The following is a 16,530-nucleotide window of genomic DNA, read 5'->3' as shown; positions in this document are numbered from 1 at the left end:
TTTCCCTAGAAATGACTGTCTCTCAGAGCACTCCCCTTCATGTACATCCTCTTACACCTTAGCAGACTGAGCACTTTGCTCCCTTCCCAAGGCTTTACCTAGGTGTAAAAGTTCTTGCTACTCATGAAACTTTAAGTTTAAACAAAAAAGGGGGGAGTAATGATGTAAACTCCTTTCATGATGTAAACGCAGAAACAAAGGGATCAACTAAGCAGGGTATTGAACAATCGACCCCTTCTACCCGTAGGTCATTAAATGGCTGCTGGATGTCAAAAAGATTTTAAGCTAGAACTGTTTTCCTTTTCAAGAAATATGCAAATAAACAAATCAACTCTACCAAAGTATAGAGCTCTTCAGCTCATTCTTTTGTTTATTTCTCCTGCAGCTTTTCCTGTTTTATAGTCCCAGCTAATAAACAACTTAAGCCACTCTTACAGCGAAGGTCAAATTGCAAAATAAGAGACTTAACTGTCTTGTTTAAAGATATGCTATATATAAAATCACAAGGCAATAATATCTATTCTATCCATTTGTGGCAATAAACAGACCCTCCCCAAAACACAAAATCAGATGGCCTTTTCCCACAAAGGCAGGTGGTTAACAGTAGGATTTTCAAAGGGCACTCATTTATGTTGGAAACTGATAGGCATTTCACATAGTGACCAGGAGAAAGAATGGGTCAATGTTTGTAATACCCAAAAAGGTGGCAACTGGGGGAAATGGTGGGGCAGGAAGGAAATGGAAGGGAGTTGAAAGCATCCTTGGTTTCCCCAGTTGTTTGCAGAAGTTGGAACGTACAGTGTCAGGATTTTTCCAAGATGACAAGGGATAGAGTAAAATTGTTCCCCTCCTCTCCCGCCAAAAATACCTTCCAGCAAATAAAGATATATTCTCAGGTTGGAGACTTTTCTCCTTCCACAGGAAATGAGCAGAGGTCATTTAGAACCAATTCTCATCGTTTAGTAAAAATAACAGGGTGATTATAGAAGCAACAGAAGGAGACAAGGTGTTTGTGCTAAAAAAAACTTCAAGTTCAGGCCTGGCCTGGAGTGGGAATATCCAAATGGGTTCTTCATATTTCAAGTTTTATAGACAGTCTTTTCCCTAAAGGATATACTTTCATTAGGTCATAAATGCACCAACAGATGAGAGAGGGAAAGAGATGTGTGTGTGTGTGTATGTGTATGTGTGTGTGTGTGTGTTTGCATGTGGCCAGAATGAAAGAGCAGGTATGGAGGTCAGGCTGTGGGGGGAGGTGGTGGGGCTGTGTGTCACCCACCTGTGCGGGCAGCAGCCAGGGACCACGACTTCAGGCACCCCTCTGTGAGGCTTCCTAGGCTTCTCCTTGGTTATCTTAGTTCTTAGGTTTCCCGTGAGTTCCACTGAGGCTCCTAATTGCTCCAAATCCAGGCATTTACTTGCCTAAAGGCCACAAGAAGTGGGGTGGGGACATATTTTTTTCAGAGAGTTTGTTAAACATTTAACTCAGAGAAGTATATTAGCTGGGTCCTCAGTGCCTGAACTTGGGTGGGAGAAAAATGGGTTATTTGGCGACTTTCATTTCTCGCTGGACACCAGTTCCCCAAATTGGAGACGTTTACCTCCTCGAAGACCCAAGGGGCCCATCTGCGTGCCCCGCGGGAGCCAAAATGCTCTTCATCTTCCCACACCCTGCTCCATGCAAGAGAGGACTTTGCAGACAGAATCGTCCTGACCCGCTAGCCACGCAGGCTTCCTTCCGAGCACTTCTTAAAGTGAGTCCAGGTTTTGCTACCAGTATCAATTAGCCGCTTCTGGCGAGTCCCAGAGAATGTTTAATTAGCTCCACAGCACTGATTCACACTTACAGCTTGGTAGCAGTTTAAAACTTATTGTAAAACACTACCCGGATAATATATTTACTTTTTGTCCAGGCCAGATTAGCAAGACACGCGCACATACTCTACATTTAAGTTACACCGTGAAATGCAGATAAAATATTTCAATAGGCATCTGCAGGCGGCAGAGAAGAACTGGAGCGATGATTATTTTCCTCCTTTTTTTGATTTTCTGTTTCTAAAGAAACCATTGGTATCAAGGACGAGTTAGGTAATGTGTATTAAAAGGCAAGCAGGTCGCTCTCGTTTACGGCCAATCATAGTTCAGAGTTCAAGGAAAACTGCCTTTAATTGACACCGTGTATATTCCTCTGCTTCTCTCGGGCTGCCATGGCAGGGACGCCCCAAGAGTATTTATTTCTAGGGTTGGAAACAAAACAACCAACCTCGTCTACTGCGTAAGAGAGCGTTCCAAGATGGACTGCCGGAGAAAGGCTTTTTGACCCCTGTGGAAATTAGTCATATTGACAGACGCCCAAGGAAGGTAAATTACCCCGCGCGCTGACGTTACGCAGAGGCGCGCCGGGTTCCGACTCCACCGCGGCGCCGAGGGGGCCAGAGGTTCCCAGTTCTTCCCCCCATATTTCGACAAAGTCCCACTTTGCTTCTCTGGGCCTGGGATCTCAACGTGAAGGCGACCGAGAGAGCGGTAATAAGGTGCTAGAAAGGAAAAGGCAAGAGAAAACGAAAAAAGTGGAGAGAAATTCTGTACGCCGTAACGCTTAGCAAGCTGGGGAAATGAGGAGAAAACGAGCAAAGTCTGCAGGGGAGGGAGAGAGGGAGGAGGCAGGGAAGGAGAAGACCACGCGGCTCCCGGCGCCCAGGCCGCCACTTGGGAGGTCCCGGCCCCAACGCAGGCCGGGCCAACCATCCCCCCGGGAGGCTCGGGGCTCGGGCGGGGTCACAATTACACCTCGGCTCCAGGCGAGGACTTAAAAACCAAGTGGCGGGGACTGCAGTCTGGAAGCAAGGCCCTGCGGTCATCAGAGGGGGGCCAGGCCCGTGCACAGGAACCTTTTACAAGGCATGTGGGTACAAGAAAAAAAAATCAAAATAAACCACTTTCATCCAGCATGGGCAGAGAAAAGAAAAGCTGCCTTCCAGAGGGGGCGAGCGGGAGTTTTGAAATTCATTGTGTGTTTTGCCTTTATGTAAGGAGTTTTGCGTTTTTTACCGATAACCAAGGTGGGACACGAGGGGGAAGTAACTGCTTTTTTTTTTTTTTTTTTTTTTTCCTGGAGAGGGCTGAAATAAGGGGTTCACCGGTTCTTTCACAATCAGATGGTGTCCCAGGACTGCAAGTAACTGCGTATGTCCACACAGCGCGTTACCCAAAGAAGAATCTTTGCGTGACCGTATTGTTTTTGGTATAAAATAGGGCCTAACTGTCCCACCTCTTTTCTTTTTAAAAACGGAATCTGTGGAGGGGGCTTATTGGAGAGCATCAAAAGTGTGACATCTGATTTTCTGATTTTACCGGAGATTGGACTGGAGGTCTTCTTTATTAAGAGTAACAGGCGTAGCCTCAAAAGAGCCGGGTCTGGTCGCAAAGTGAAGGCAAAACTAGCGTGGGCCCCTAGCCTCGCCGGCCCCGGCCCTCGGAATGCAAAAGGCTAAAGCGCCCTCCTGGGCAGGGCCAGAGCGAGAGCGAGTGATGAGCTCCTCCCGGACCTCGGGCCTAGCATCTGAGGTATTTTTAGCTCCTCTCTCTGCTCCCCAGAGGTCCTTTTGTAAGCCTAACAGAGGCTCTGCAAGCTGCCCTCACCCCGAAGGGCTGTGGGAGGAGGCTGCCCGAAGAAAAAAGAAATTGCCTATCTTTAAGTTAAAACAGTATTCGCTCTCTCTAGGTTCCCCTTCTGTTCTCTCGTTTTTTTCGCCCGCGGGAACACTCCAAGTTCTACAGTTAAAGAGGACCGCGAGGGCAGGAATGGGTGGGGCCTGGAAATCCGCTCCGAACTGGGTGCGGCACACCTTCCTCTGCCTTTCTGCCTCTCTCCCAGCCACTGCTGCTCGGGGAGCCAGTCTTGGATACCTAGGGTGGGGGACAAGGGGATGGGGGGGATTCTCGGTTGTATACAGGTAGGCAGGGAACCCGGGGCATTTATGTAAAGTTACTTATTTTTTAAAATAAAGGTTTAAAATAAGTTCAAATGTGTCTGCAACAGAGTTTCCAACACACTGTTGGAATGTGAAACTCGGAACCCAGACTAGCAATCCCTAAGTGGGTGAATTCTTATGCAGAAACCTACTTTTCAAACTCCCCCTCTCACCTTGGAGAGGCCTGTCCAGCCTTCGGCCTTGGGCCGCAGTATGGACTTCCGCAGTCCCCCTTCTCCCCATTCCAGACCCTGCCGAGCCCCTGCTGCATCTGGGACCCGTCTTCACCGTTTCCCAATCCTAGTAGCCCCTGAGCCCTCTTTTTGGTCTCCACTTTGCCGTTCGAAAATGCCCAGGCTGGTGAATCGACGCTCCGCCGAGCAAAGACGGATGGCTGGCAGGAGCAGGTTCAGGAGCCTGGCCAAGGTATTCTCTGCTTCCGCCTTTGTGTCCGCGCCGCCCCCTGCCCCGGCCCCCTGCTCCCCGCTTCCCGCCAGCATCTCCCCTTCTCTGCACTGGAATGTTTGGCCCGTGCAGCCCACCCCGGCTTCCCGAGATACGCTACAGTTGCCCCCCCACTTCCCGTCCGCCGCGCCCCTACCCACCGGGTTGCCTTCGGGGCCCTTCGGTGCTGTGTCGTCTGCGTGGCGCTGTGAGCTAGGCGAACAGGAACCCCCAGGCCCGCCACGTCTACTCTACTAGCAGCCAGGTAGCCCTGCGGGTCGAAGATGCTCAGAGGAGGAAGAAGTGCAGAGAAAAAATAGAGGAAGGAAGAAGAAGAAAAAAAAAAAGTAACATACACACACGCACTCAAAACCAACTTTGGGGTTGGACTTTTTCAGTTTCACACGAAGAGACCTGGAGTATCTGGAGAAGGTTTTTGAAGACGTTTAGGAGGGAGGGTGAGTTTTCTGCGGAGAAACTCAATCTGCCATACAGTAGCGGCCCCATCTGGGATCTGTCACTGCTGACAGCACCACAGGGCACAGCCGTGATCTTCTGCACAGCCTGCACTCCCCGAAATACCCTCCTTAATCAAAGGATGTCTGCGCGCCTGAGCTCAGCTGACCGCGCCGGGAGCACCAGGGCCGGCGGATTCCATCCCGGCCCGCCCCCTCCCCACGCACACAGCCACGGCCCCTCGCCTCTTCGCGGCACATTAATTAAAAGCGGAAAACAGAGGCTGATGTCATTGTTCTCACAAGATCATAAACGTAAAAGAGTCATCCTGTGAGAATCCCTGAAAATGACTTTAATGAATAATTTCAGAGACAGTTATGGCTTTGGGTGATTACTGAGCAAGAATATGAAAACCAGATTTGCAAAGTGAAGGCGATGGTCAAGAGGCCTGGCCGTTACTTTCTTGCATTAAAACCGCACCGGCTTTCCTTCTTAGCCAAGTACTAGTTACCAACTGAGGTTGCGTTTTCAGGTTTTCTTCAAAAGTAACAGTCTTCTTTTCCTGCTTTTCTGCCTTATCCTAAAGACAAAAATGTCAGCTCCAGGCAACGACATTAACAACCCACTTTAAACTGAAGACAACCCTGCACTGGCGTCAGTGGCCATTGGCTTCCATCTTTTTACAAAGGATGGATTTACTGCCATCTTAGGATCATATCTTTTTTGGCCCCTTCTCTAGGCAATGAAGGTTGAACATTCTCACTGACCCTGAGTCAGTACACTGTTTGTTGTAAAGGATCTCGGCGGGTGGGGCAAAAAACAAGTTCCAAACAACCTGCCTTTACAGAAGAGTCTCCCTTACTCTTTAGTTCCGGGTCACCAATGAACTGAAAAATGATTTGGTGATACATTAAGGAATGATATTTTCAAACACTCCATCTAGCCATGAAGAAGCATCAGGTTGGTTAGATCTGGTTGCTCATGATTGGTCATGCATTGAAAATACTATTTGAGAAAACAACTAGGGTGTTAGTCGCAGAAGTGGCCTGGTGAGTACCCTCTGATCTTTTGCACCAACAGTTTAGCTACCTGCAAGTCTGTCTGCTTCGCTTGAAAATCCAAACTGGGACTCTCTGGGCCTGTGTCCCATGTGGATTTATGCCACTTAATTCAAGTAAAAGTTTGTTTATACTCTGAGCAAGAAAGTATTATAGGCACAAGTGATGTGGAGTTTTTTGTTTGCTTATTTTTTGCTGTTGTTTGTTTGCTTTTGAGCGACCTGAGTGATTTAGAAAACTAATGTGTCTCAGTCAGCTCCACCATTCAGACAGATCATAGAGAACCCACTTTCCAGCACTCTAGAGAACTGTATTTTGTGCAGATATTGCCCATTTCTTCTCCTCCTAGAAGCACAAATAGGCCAAAATCCTTCAGTCACTCAGGACATAATTGTCTAAAAGTCTCATTCCCTATCCTTAGCCCCCAAACTATAGAGCTGTTTCCTTCCCTCTTGGCTCCAGACAGGGGTGGGTAGGAGAGGGGACCAGGCTCTTAACGGGACATTTCCCTGACTTGAGAGGAAATGTTTCTTTCTGATTCTAGATTACATGAAGACACTTTGGAGTTGGTGTATAGGGTTTCCTCAAAGAACTGAGGTGACATGGACTTTTGGGAATTTTCCTCAGTTGGATTCCCTGATTATTTGTGATACTATTTGTGTACCCCAAATAGATCTTCTTGTCGATCCACTCACATCACCAGCTGTTTTCCTTTTCCTCTAGTTACATTCACCCTAGCTTCTGACTGAACACTCCGCTTGCCCTTTGTATCCCGGGCAGGAATAAACAGCATCTTCTGGGTTTGCTTTGAATCCTTGTGCTGCCCAATGAGTCAGAGGTGTAGGGTTGATCCAATAATATGGCTAATTCTCTCCCTGTAAAGACTTTAAATAACGCAGGCCTGTCTTCACCCATCCGCCATTCTTACCATCCTGGACTTCACACGGGTCATGGAGAAGGTGTCCAGGGTGGGAGACAGGCTGGGTGGGTGTGCCTTCCTTTGGCACAGTGGTTAGGCATCCTCTGGGGGAGATTTTGAAAATTGCAGGCTTCGAGTCGAGCCCCTGACCCGCTGAATCAGAATTTCTGGTGAAGGTAGGGTGAAAACTGGGCTGAATTTGTCATTGTATCAAGTTGTCCGGGGAGTGGAAAGTTGAGGTGTTGGATTAATCCCAGCACCCCTTACTTCAGGAGAGACCAGCCCAGCACGCAGAACGCTAGGGTCAGGGGCGTCAGTCAGCCCGTCCAGGAATTACGCAAATATATGCAGCCTCTACTCTGAACACTGGGACGTAGTAGGGGCCAAAGCTGCCGCCAGCCGTCCTCGCCCTTGCGAGGTGTGTTTGCGCCAAGGACAACTCCCTGGGGGGTTGGGGGAAGGGCGGGGCGAAAGAGGGTCCAGCGCCTCGGCTCGCTAGGTATTTTAGCCTTTAATAACAGGTGCAAAGGCAGCTGCTAAAAGACATCGCATTCTGTAATCAGCTTCTGCCAGGCCATCCCTCTAGACAGAAACTCCCACAATTCTGGCCCGAGGGCTGTAGGGCGGAGCAGTTGCCAGTGAGAGGAGGGCAGCCCTAAGAGGTGGCATAAGAGCCTTACCCCTAAGAGCCACCCCAATCCCATGCAGGACTTGCACTGGCACCGCTCGGGCCGCAGTCGTTGCCGCAGGGAAGCTTCGCCTGCGTAGGGACACAGCAAAGAAGCGACCGCCTGTGGAAGGCTTTCCAGGCGGGAGTGCTCCAGCCGTAGCGAGTTGGAAAATTTAGAGTGGGGAGGGGGCAGCAGAGACGTTAACTGGCCCCTCCTTACCCCAAACAAGGAAAACACAAAGTCTTCTGGGCTAAAAATACATATTTATAAAGTCCCTATACGCAGGCGGGCGGCGCGTTCCAGCTGCCGGCCTGGCCCGGGGAGGACTTGGCCGCGCGGCCGCCGATTACACCCAGCTCGGCTGGGATGGCTCCGAGCCGTCTGCCCTGACGTCAGCGAGGCTCCGGCCCCGCCGCGGCCAGATAGGCGAGCGCGGCCGGGCGCGGGCGCGGCACTAATCACTCCCAGATGTCCCTAATAGCGGAGATAAAGACCGACAGAGCGGCCGGGAATAAATTTGTAATCAGGGCTCTACCATCTGATCATCAAAGCGGCCCAAATACCGGGAGAATTTGAAGGGAATGTGTGTGCAGGGGGGTCGCTTGGGGGAAGAGGTGAGGGTGCACTTCACGATGGGAACTGGCTTCGACAGGGTAGAGCAGGGAGAACGGGGCGAGATATCTGTAAGTTCGGTGCACGTAAGTCAGATACCTGGTGCTCTTTAACCTCCATTAGCCCTCCGACTGAAGCCGCTTAGCGGTTCCAGGGTGATTGGAGCTGAGCAGACAGTTGCTGTGCGGGAAGCACGCGTTGCGCAGCGGCTGGGTTGTAAGGCGGCGCGCTCAGAACTGTCCTGCCCCCGGAAACGTGGGATTGGTTTCCTCTCCCGGAGTTCTCCCCTCCCCCCTCTTTCTAAACATTTAAAAAACACGTAGTCGGTCTCCCCCAACCCCCATTCCCGGTAGACTTAATCCCAATAGCAATTCATTGCACCGCGGAGCTTCCTCAGGGAGGGGGCTGTTGGAGCCTCCAACCGGGGTCCTGGGCCCCAGTCTAAGGGTGACTCCTGGGTTTTTCTCTCCAAGAGATCCGCAGGCTCTGAGAGGCCAGGAGTCCTGTGCGTCCGGGAGACTCTTTAGCGCCCCCTCCTTACGTGGAGATCTGGACTCTTGTGAGCTGGGTCCAATGGAGGGAACGGGTACCCTCAGGTCACAAGGGTCCACATTCGGCCCTCTACGGGGCCCATGCCACAAGCCTCCCTCAAGACCATCTCTGCTTGGCACCCACTAGCCAGCTCCTTTTCCAAATCTAGGAGCCTGGGTGGGATTCACAGGCAGGGAGAACTGAAGGCGGCTGTGGAAAACAATCCGCGCAACATTTGATTAAAGCTTCAGGGCTAACTGAGCGGTTTCTTGCGCTTTGTAGGCCCGCAGTGTATATTCAGTCCCAGTTTTCCTGGCACGCTTTGCCCTGCTTAGGTCCCTCGCACACACCTCAGGCCCTTGCAACTGGCCCGGGTTCTCTCTGCAAATCTATAGTCTGGGAAGGAACTCCCAAGTCTCATACTCCCTGCCGCTTTGCATTTGAGCTCATCCTCACCTTCTTCACCCCTTCCTGCGAATTCCAGGTGCGCCCACCTCTCTTGTTCTCCTGCTACTTCACCAATCCGAGTGGGAGACTAGCTCTGCAATTCACGCCAAGCTGGGGCAGCGGCTAGCAGAGTCTGGTCGAAGGAATTGAGGCACCCTCCACTCCTGACACACACACGTAAGTGCTTTCTAAGAGGCCCTCAGGCTGCGCTCTCTAGCACGGCTGCTATATTCATCTCATCACAACCAAACAACTTGGTGTTCCTATACCTAACGAGGCAGCCCAGACCCAGAGGTCCACCTTTCCTAAATGCCTGGGCCTACTGGCTAACCCATCCCGAAAGCTGGAGCTTGCTGTCTCGGCCTGGAAAAGCGCTTTAAGTTGCTGTCGGTGCCCAGGCAATTGGGAGCAGGGCCCCTACTCTGCAGTTTTTCAAACTGCTTCCCAAGCTGAGAATGGGTCTACACACACACACACACACACACACACACACACACACACACACACACACACACACACACACACACAGTCTACAACTGGCCAAGCCTTTGCCCCTCCGGTGCTTCAGGGTTATCAGGCGCTTGGCCTGCACAGCGGTCTGGGGCAGAGTCCTGACAGCCAGATCTACCATCAATTTACCTTCCGCCGCCGCAGCTTCCCATTTAGCTTTTAACGTCAAATCCTACATTTTTGTCGGCTCCGGCCTGTCTAGAACGCTTGTGATTTCCCTGCAGGAGTGATTGCTCTTAACAAAATGGCAGCAACCACATTATCCGAGCAATTAAAACAGAGGCCTTTTAGCCGGTCCCGCAAGTAGAGGCTTGGAAATTGTTTTAAACAAAGAAGAAGTTAAAAGAGAAATAAGTGTTGGAAGAGAAAAGCATGAAAGCTCAGAAGAAACGCCTGCCCACTACTCCTTTCACTTCCTGGGACTTGACAACGTGGGGCGGGGATGTTAGGTGGCTGAGACAGTCTGGGGTGACAGATAATCTGGGGCGTCCTGCCGGTTGAAGCATCTGGTCAGTTGGGGTGTGCGTCTGGTTAGGGGGTTCAGCCGCCTGCAGGTTCAGGCAGCTGGGCATTCTGCCGTCTGAGGTGTCAGGTCTGCTGGGTATCTGGCTGGTTAGGGTTTCTGGCGAGTTGAAATGGCAGGGCGGGTGGGGTGACCAGGCCTGGTGCTGCTGGCCCTGAGGAAGAGGAGGCAGGCTGCGCTTGGCCGGGGCCAAAGAGGAGCGCAGGTTTAAAAAGCATGTGTATTAGCAAGTTTCTCCGTAGCAATGGTGAGCCAGGCTCTTTTGGTTTCCCTCTGCTGTTGTTTAAGAAGCCAGAGAAAGTGTTAAACCTGCAGAAGTGTCTTAAGGCCCAGATGGCGGAGACCAGCTACCCAAGGCGCACAGAAGGGTAGGTGCCTGGTGAAGACAACTCTCCGGTTCCTGTTTTTAAAACCTCACCTCCTCCACTACTGTTTACTCCAACACTTTGGCAGGCTCCTTTCTTCCAAGTCTAGGACCTGATGGCTTTCTCCTGAGCGGATTAAAATAAAGACGCAGAAGACAACTGAAACCAGGAGAGGGAGGGAACCACTCGATCAAACGCAGGAGGATTGGGAGAGCAACAGAAAATCAGGGCGCGCCTCCCCCACACCTCCTCTCCGTGTTATAAACAAAGGCAAGTGTCTGTAAACACAGCCCCGCGCCCACCAGGTCGACCCAGCGCCGGCTGACCCAAGAGGAGAAAGTTCAGATCGCTTTGGCCGAGTTGTTCTAACCCCTCGCCCTCGCGTTGTCAGCCGCCCGCAGAAGTCCGCAGAGCCTCTAGCTTGTCTCTCCCTGGGCACTTCTGAAATCGCCCACGCCGGGTCTGATTCGGCCTGCTGCAGGCAGAGGGGTCATAGTGGACACCAGCTAGGCGCGGGAACCCTTGGGATATCGCGGGAGGGTCTGTGCCCGAGGCCAAGGTGCGAACATCACCCTGAGGATGGGTTCCAGGATGGAAACCCTCTGGCAAGCCTCTCCAACACCAGATTTATATACGCGGTGTTTCATGAAACAAACCACTTTTTAATACGGTTCACCTTTCTCTCTCCTCCGCCCACCCCCTTCCAAAATCCCTCCCAGCCTCCTCCCCCCTCCCCTCAGCCGGCACAGGCACTTTAGTTTCTCCGGTTTCTAGAGCTGAGATTCAAGCTTCCGCCAAGGCTGCAGGCAAAGGAGGCCGCTGGGACTTTCTTCCGGGACGAGCTGGGACTCAGGGAGCCCAAAGACCCAACAGGGAGAGATCCCGGGTCCCCGGCTGCCAGTAGTCCCGGGAGGGTGTTGCTTGTTCCGCTGGGCTGCGGCCGGGAAGACTTCAGACACCGCACAGTTAATATTGAGTTCCCTGTAACTCCTTGTAAATCTAACCCACCCCTCGCCCTCCTTTAAATCCGTGGTCTTGTTCGCGATTTCTTACTTGACGTAAAATTCCTTGTTACCTAATCATGGACTTTTTCGAAACTCCTTCCACTCCCCTTTCCCGCCTGCTCAGATGAGAATCTCCCGTATAGAATACAAGCAAAATCCTCTCCTCTCTTTTTTCCTTTTTTTTTTTTTCTTGGATGAAAGCCCCATAGTTTGAATTAAACACCCAGACTAGTTCCCGTTGCAGCAATAATGCCGGGGTTCTCACAACTCCTCCACCAGAAACACACTCTCCAAACAAAAACTGACGGCCTCAAGAAACGGCTTCTGATTGATTTCAGGAACGCAAGAGCACCTTTACAGCTTCTGAGCGAACTGCCGGGCTGGGTTCTCCAGCCCAGATCTTCCTTCTAGAGAATACTCAGCGTTCTCCAGCTGGTGGAAGAGGGAAAGAGACACCACACCGACAGGGCCCAGACCCTTTGTAGGGTTTGTAACAAGGACACTTCTCTTTAAGAGCACCTCCTCCTCCTGCGTAGACCGCAGGTCAGGTTGACTGGTTGGAACCACTGAGTCTTTAAAATAAAGTTAGAGGCAATCATGATAATTTAGTTTACTTCTGAATATTTTAAATATTATGAAAACAAGTATAACAGCTTTGTTTTCAAAACTCTTTTGAGGTATCAACCATTAAAAGATTAGGGTTTCTGTAAAAAAAAAAAAAAAAACAACACAGTGGTTTATTGAATACTTACAACGTTTACACCTTCAATATTAATTAAATTCCATTTAGTTTTAGAGGACGGAAGTGCACAAAACAAGTGGCTGTTGGAAACATCTTCAAAGAGGGAACGACCACAGATGAACGGACAGCACTAGATACCGACCCCAACGGAAATGTTAGCGGCCCTGTTTTCTGCTTTGAAATAAAACTTTATAATCCCCAGGAATATTTATATCCAAAGGCCAAGTATTAAAGATACACTTCACAAACGCACTAGTGCCCACTGTCTTTATCTGGAAGGGGTTGGATAGGTTGGCGGGGGGCAACGCTGGTGTCTACACAGCCAAGAGGGAACATTCACGCACACAGAATCTACGAGACGACGGGATCCCTTACCACACGGGAGTGTCCTCTTCATATTAAAATATGGAATGCTTTTCTTCAAATATCCACTTTTTTTTTTGGAGGGGGAGACGGGGAGCGGATGCCTCAAAGGGGGTCAAAGAGAGGGGAAGGAAATTGCACATAAATAAACCGGATGATTCCAAATGCAAGGAGTCCTCAGAGCCGAGCGCGGACGGCTTTTCCGGAGTCCTGGGTCTGCATCTGGCGCCTTGGCCCCGGCTCACTCGCGCTCTCTTCCTCCTCCTCCTTCGCCTCCTCCTCCTCACTGCTTGAGCTCCAGGGCCCAGACGTGCTGCGGCCAGCCCGTCCGGCCTTTGGTTTTCTTGTCGTTGCTGCTCACTGTGCTTTTCAAGATTTCGTTCTGGACAGAGGGAAGGCGAGGGCAAGAAAAGTGGAAAGAGAAATTCAGAGAGGATACCTGGTTCCACACCGACCCGGCACTTCCTGGGCCGGAGGAGACAGTGAACCAGAGAGGAAAGGATACGATGGGGGAGTCCCAGACCCTGCAGAGAAGCTACAAAGGTTAGCGCTACCCTAGCCGGCGCGGAGGCCTCGGAGCTGCAGAGCTCAACTACCGGATCCACAAGTTTATAAACAACCGCCGGTTTTCGAGTCGTTTATGGAGGAGCTGGGGGCCTTTTCTCTTACTCCAGATGTAGGGGCGGGCGCTAGAGTCAGCGCTAAGTCTGGTTTCTCTGTTTTCATTAGCAATCCCAGATCCACCTCTAGGAAAAACAGGGCGAAGGAGCCTGTTTTGGCCTGGGCCTCTCGGCCAGAGGCTCTCGGCCTCCGGCTCAGCAGTGCCTCTCCTTCAAGGCCTCTGAAATCTCTGGTTATTCGGGAGGTCACTCGATTATGCAGCCACCAAAGGGCTGCAGGGACCAAAGAAGAAAAATTTGACAAATTTTATTTTCCGGGCCCTTCGTGGACATAGCTCTATCCTGCACCACCGCCCTGTGGGCACTTGGTAGGAATCTTAGAAAACTTTAAGCGGCTCAATTTACTTTCGTGTTATTTTTGAAACAATGACCACAGTAATACCTTTTCCCCCTTAAAATGTACCGGCTCATTCAAATAAAATTAGAAATGCCAATGGAATATATTTATCTGGGAAATTACATTTTAACGTCATAGCCATGGAAAAATTGGAACTGTATTTTGAAGTCAAAAGTACTTATTTTATGTTTACCATTACGTCTTCAGGGTATAGTATGAGAACAACCACAAAACTCAGGACTCAGTCTCAGTGGCAGCCTCCTTCTGGGAGTGGGGTAGGGAGCGCTATCAATAGTGAAATAATGGGAATCAAGGGCTTCTTGGAGACTTATTCTGGAAACATCTGAAAGCAAGATCCGACTGGAGGCCGAAAGAAGGGTCTAACAGATACGGGATGAGGCGTCCGTCCAGACCAGTGCGATCGCGATAGATCAAGACCCAGAGTTTTCGAGGTCCATCCTAAGTGCTAGGGCAGCAGTGATAACCCGGAGGTAAGATCACCAGCGCAAAGTATCCCTAACCTTTTCCTCTTCCTGCTAACACCCTCCCCTCAACTCTCTGCTTATGCCGGAAGCCATCCTCACACTACCTGGTGCAAACAACCTTGGCGCGGGACGCAGCCAAAGAACACGAGTTGCCATTTCTCAGCCCAATTGGAAAGAGGCCGGGAGCACCCGTTCCCTGATCCCCTCAGCCCCACCGCCTGCCGCCCCCTGGTACTGACCAGCTCCTTCTTCCTCTTCTCCTCTTTCACGTCGGTCTTCTTGATCTCTGCCTTGAAGGCCTCCGCCTCGCCATTCTGGTCGTCCTTGGCCAGCAGGTCCATGAGGTAGGCGATGTAGCTGGTGGCCAGGCGCAGGGTCTTGATTTTGGAGAGTTTGGTGTCGGCGGGTACGTTGGGGATGCACTCGCGCAGTTCGGCGAAAGCGCTGTTGATGCTCTGAGTCCTGCGCCGCTCCTTGCGGTTGGCGGTGCCGCGGCGCTTCACCGGTCGCGGCCCCCCCAGGCCCGGGGGCCCGGCGCCCGGCGGCACCCCCCCGTAATGGGAGTGGTCCAGGCCGGCGGCGCCGCTGGCATACTCGGGGCTGTAGGACAGGGCCATGCTGTAGTCGGGGGGCGACATCTCGGGGTGGCCGATGAGCCAGCCATGGAAGTAGGGGTTCTCCTCATGGCTGCAGCGGCTGGCGGCGGCGGCGGCAGCTGCGGCGGCGGCGGCGGCAAACGGGTAGCCCTCATGGTGCACCACCGGGTGGTGGGGGAAACCGCCTACCAGACTCATTTCGCCCTCCGCGCCCCTCCACGCGCCCCAGCGTGCGCGCAGCCCCGCCGCGCCCTCGGCCCGGGCCCCTGCCTCGGCGCTCGGCGTCCTCCCCCACCCCCCACCCCCCAGCCCCCGGGAGCCCGGGCCCGCCCGGCAGCCGCAGAGGGGGCTGCTGCAGCCCGGGCCCCGTCCCCCCGCCTGGCCAGCCGGGCCCGCTTCAGCAGCGCTGCGGCCGCCGGCTCCCCATGGGGCGCGGCGAGCTGGTCCTGGCACCGTGCGCCCCTGGCCGCCGCCGCCGCCGGTTCCCGCCTTGCTCCACGGCCCGTGCTTCGGCTCCTGCTTCCCGGGCTGCTGCGCGGAGGCAGAATCCTCTCGTGCTCATACAAAGGCGAGGCTGCTGCGCGGAGTCTCGGGAATCCAAGCCCGTGCCGCGGTCCTGGCACCGAAGCTAACCCGGAATCCAGGGGCGAGTCTGAGCCGCGGCTGGAGGAGCCGGTCCAGCTGTGCCGGGAGGCGGCGGGGTCGACTGCTTACTGCAAAACTACCTCCGTGCGACCCTCCCCTTCCCGCTTTTCCCCTCCCCCTACCAGCCCGATCTGGGTTCTTGGGCGCTTATTGTTTTAATGAAATTTTTGGTTGTTGTTGTTTTGGTCCTTAAATGTGATTTTAGCTGCGAGTAACGTGTCCTCGCTCCTCTCGGGCTCTCTCGGAGGGTTTTCAGAGAGGTCTCAGTGCATCCATTTTCTCAGATCCTCTCCTTTCGGGTTAAGGATCTGGGGCCCTGAATGAGCCTTGGAGCTCGAAGGCCGCGGCTCGGGCTCTTGGAGGGCTCTGCGCAGTGGCTCAGGAAGCTCCGGGGTGACGGCGGTGGTTCTCCTGGGCTGGACGACGTGAGGGGAGCAAGCAGATTTTCCCAGCAAGATCTCCATGTACAGCTACATCTTTAGGGCTGCTCGGGTTAATATATGTCGTCAGAGGCTCCTCACGCCAATCCCGGGGCTGCGGGGGCGGCGCCTGGAGCTCTCGGCAATAAAACTTTTTGATGTTCACGTTGCTAATTGCCGAGGTCCTCTTCCAGGATTGGCTACCTCCTCATAACCATAAGATAATTAAAACTTAGGGCGGGGGGGCAGGGTTAAAAAAACTTTTTTTTTTTTTTTTTTATCAGCCAGAGGATAATGCAAGTGTTTAACAGATGCTTCACTATTAAAATATTTTTCCCCCCAAGTCTCAAATATTGAAGAATCTCTAACCAGGTACAGTATCACTCTGCTCTCTTTTCTGGTCGAAAAGAAAGAAAGAAAGAAAGAAAACGCAGGTACTGCTTTTCGAAGTGCTTTGTAGGTAGTCGGGGTAAGAAAATAGACGCAGGCAGCCTCTTACAATTTTATGCAGGGGCGCCGGGAGCCTCGTGGCGGGCGGTGGGGTCCCCCACAAAGGCGCGGCTGGGAGCCGGCGCTCTTTGCCCCAGCAAGGATAAGGAGCGGCTGGAGAAGGGTGTTTCTTTGACCAGTTTACAGGCTCGAAACGCCAGTCTCAGTGGCCATTGAGTTACCTACCCACCGAGTTACCCCGGTTAGAGCTGTTTGGGGTGGCTCACGTTATTGCGGCAAACTTTGGAGATGACCGCTGA

At 52.2% G+C, this 16,530-nt stretch overlaps 1 protein-coding gene and 1 long non-coding RNA gene across 2 annotated transcripts; one reads left to right on the top strand and one right to left on the bottom strand.

Moving 5' to 3' along the window:
- Positions 1 to 3,759: 3,759 nt before the first annotated feature.
- On the top strand, positions 3,760 to 8,550 carry LOC126955663 (uncharacterized). The gene is made up of 3 exons (XR_007726028.1): positions 3,760 to 3,956; positions 4,223 to 4,400; positions 4,817 to 8,550. It is a non-coding gene; the product is annotated as an uncharacterized LOC126955663 (long non-coding RNA).
- A 3,559-nt stretch (positions 8,551 to 12,109) lies between these two features.
- On the bottom strand, positions 12,110 to 15,834 carry HAND2 (heart and neural crest derivatives expressed 2). Its single transcript, XM_050792486.1, has 2 exons — positions 14,361 to 15,834; positions 12,110 to 13,001 (listed from the first exon to the last, which is right to left on the bottom strand). The coding sequence occupies exons 1-2, from the start codon at positions 14,913 to 14,915 to the stop codon at positions 12,903 to 12,905; spliced, it is 654 nt and encodes a 217-aa protein (XP_050648443.1). The 5' UTR covers positions 14,916 to 15,834; the 3' UTR covers positions 12,110 to 12,902.
- Positions 15,835 to 16,530: the final 696 nt, after the last annotated feature.

This window comes from Macaca thibetana, chromosome 5, assembly GCF_024542745.1.
Source record: "Macaca thibetana thibetana isolate TM-01 chromosome 5, ASM2454274v1, whole genome shotgun sequence".
In the NCBI taxonomy this organism is placed as follows: Eukaryota; Metazoa; Chordata; class Mammalia; order Primates; family Cercopithecidae; genus Macaca; species Macaca thibetana.
Note: the sequence above shows the minus strand (reverse complement) of the source record. Positions and strands in the feature narration are given on the sequence as shown.

Coding starts and splice junctions, on each gene's coding strand:
- HAND2 (XM_050792486.1), bottom strand. CDS start 14,915: ATGAGTCTGGTAGGCGGTTTCCCCCACCACCCGGTGGTGCACCATGAG. Junction 13,002..14,360: donor AGAAGAGGAAGAAGGAGCTG/GTCAGTACCAGG, acceptor CCCTCTGTCCAG/AACGAAATCTTGAAAAGCAC.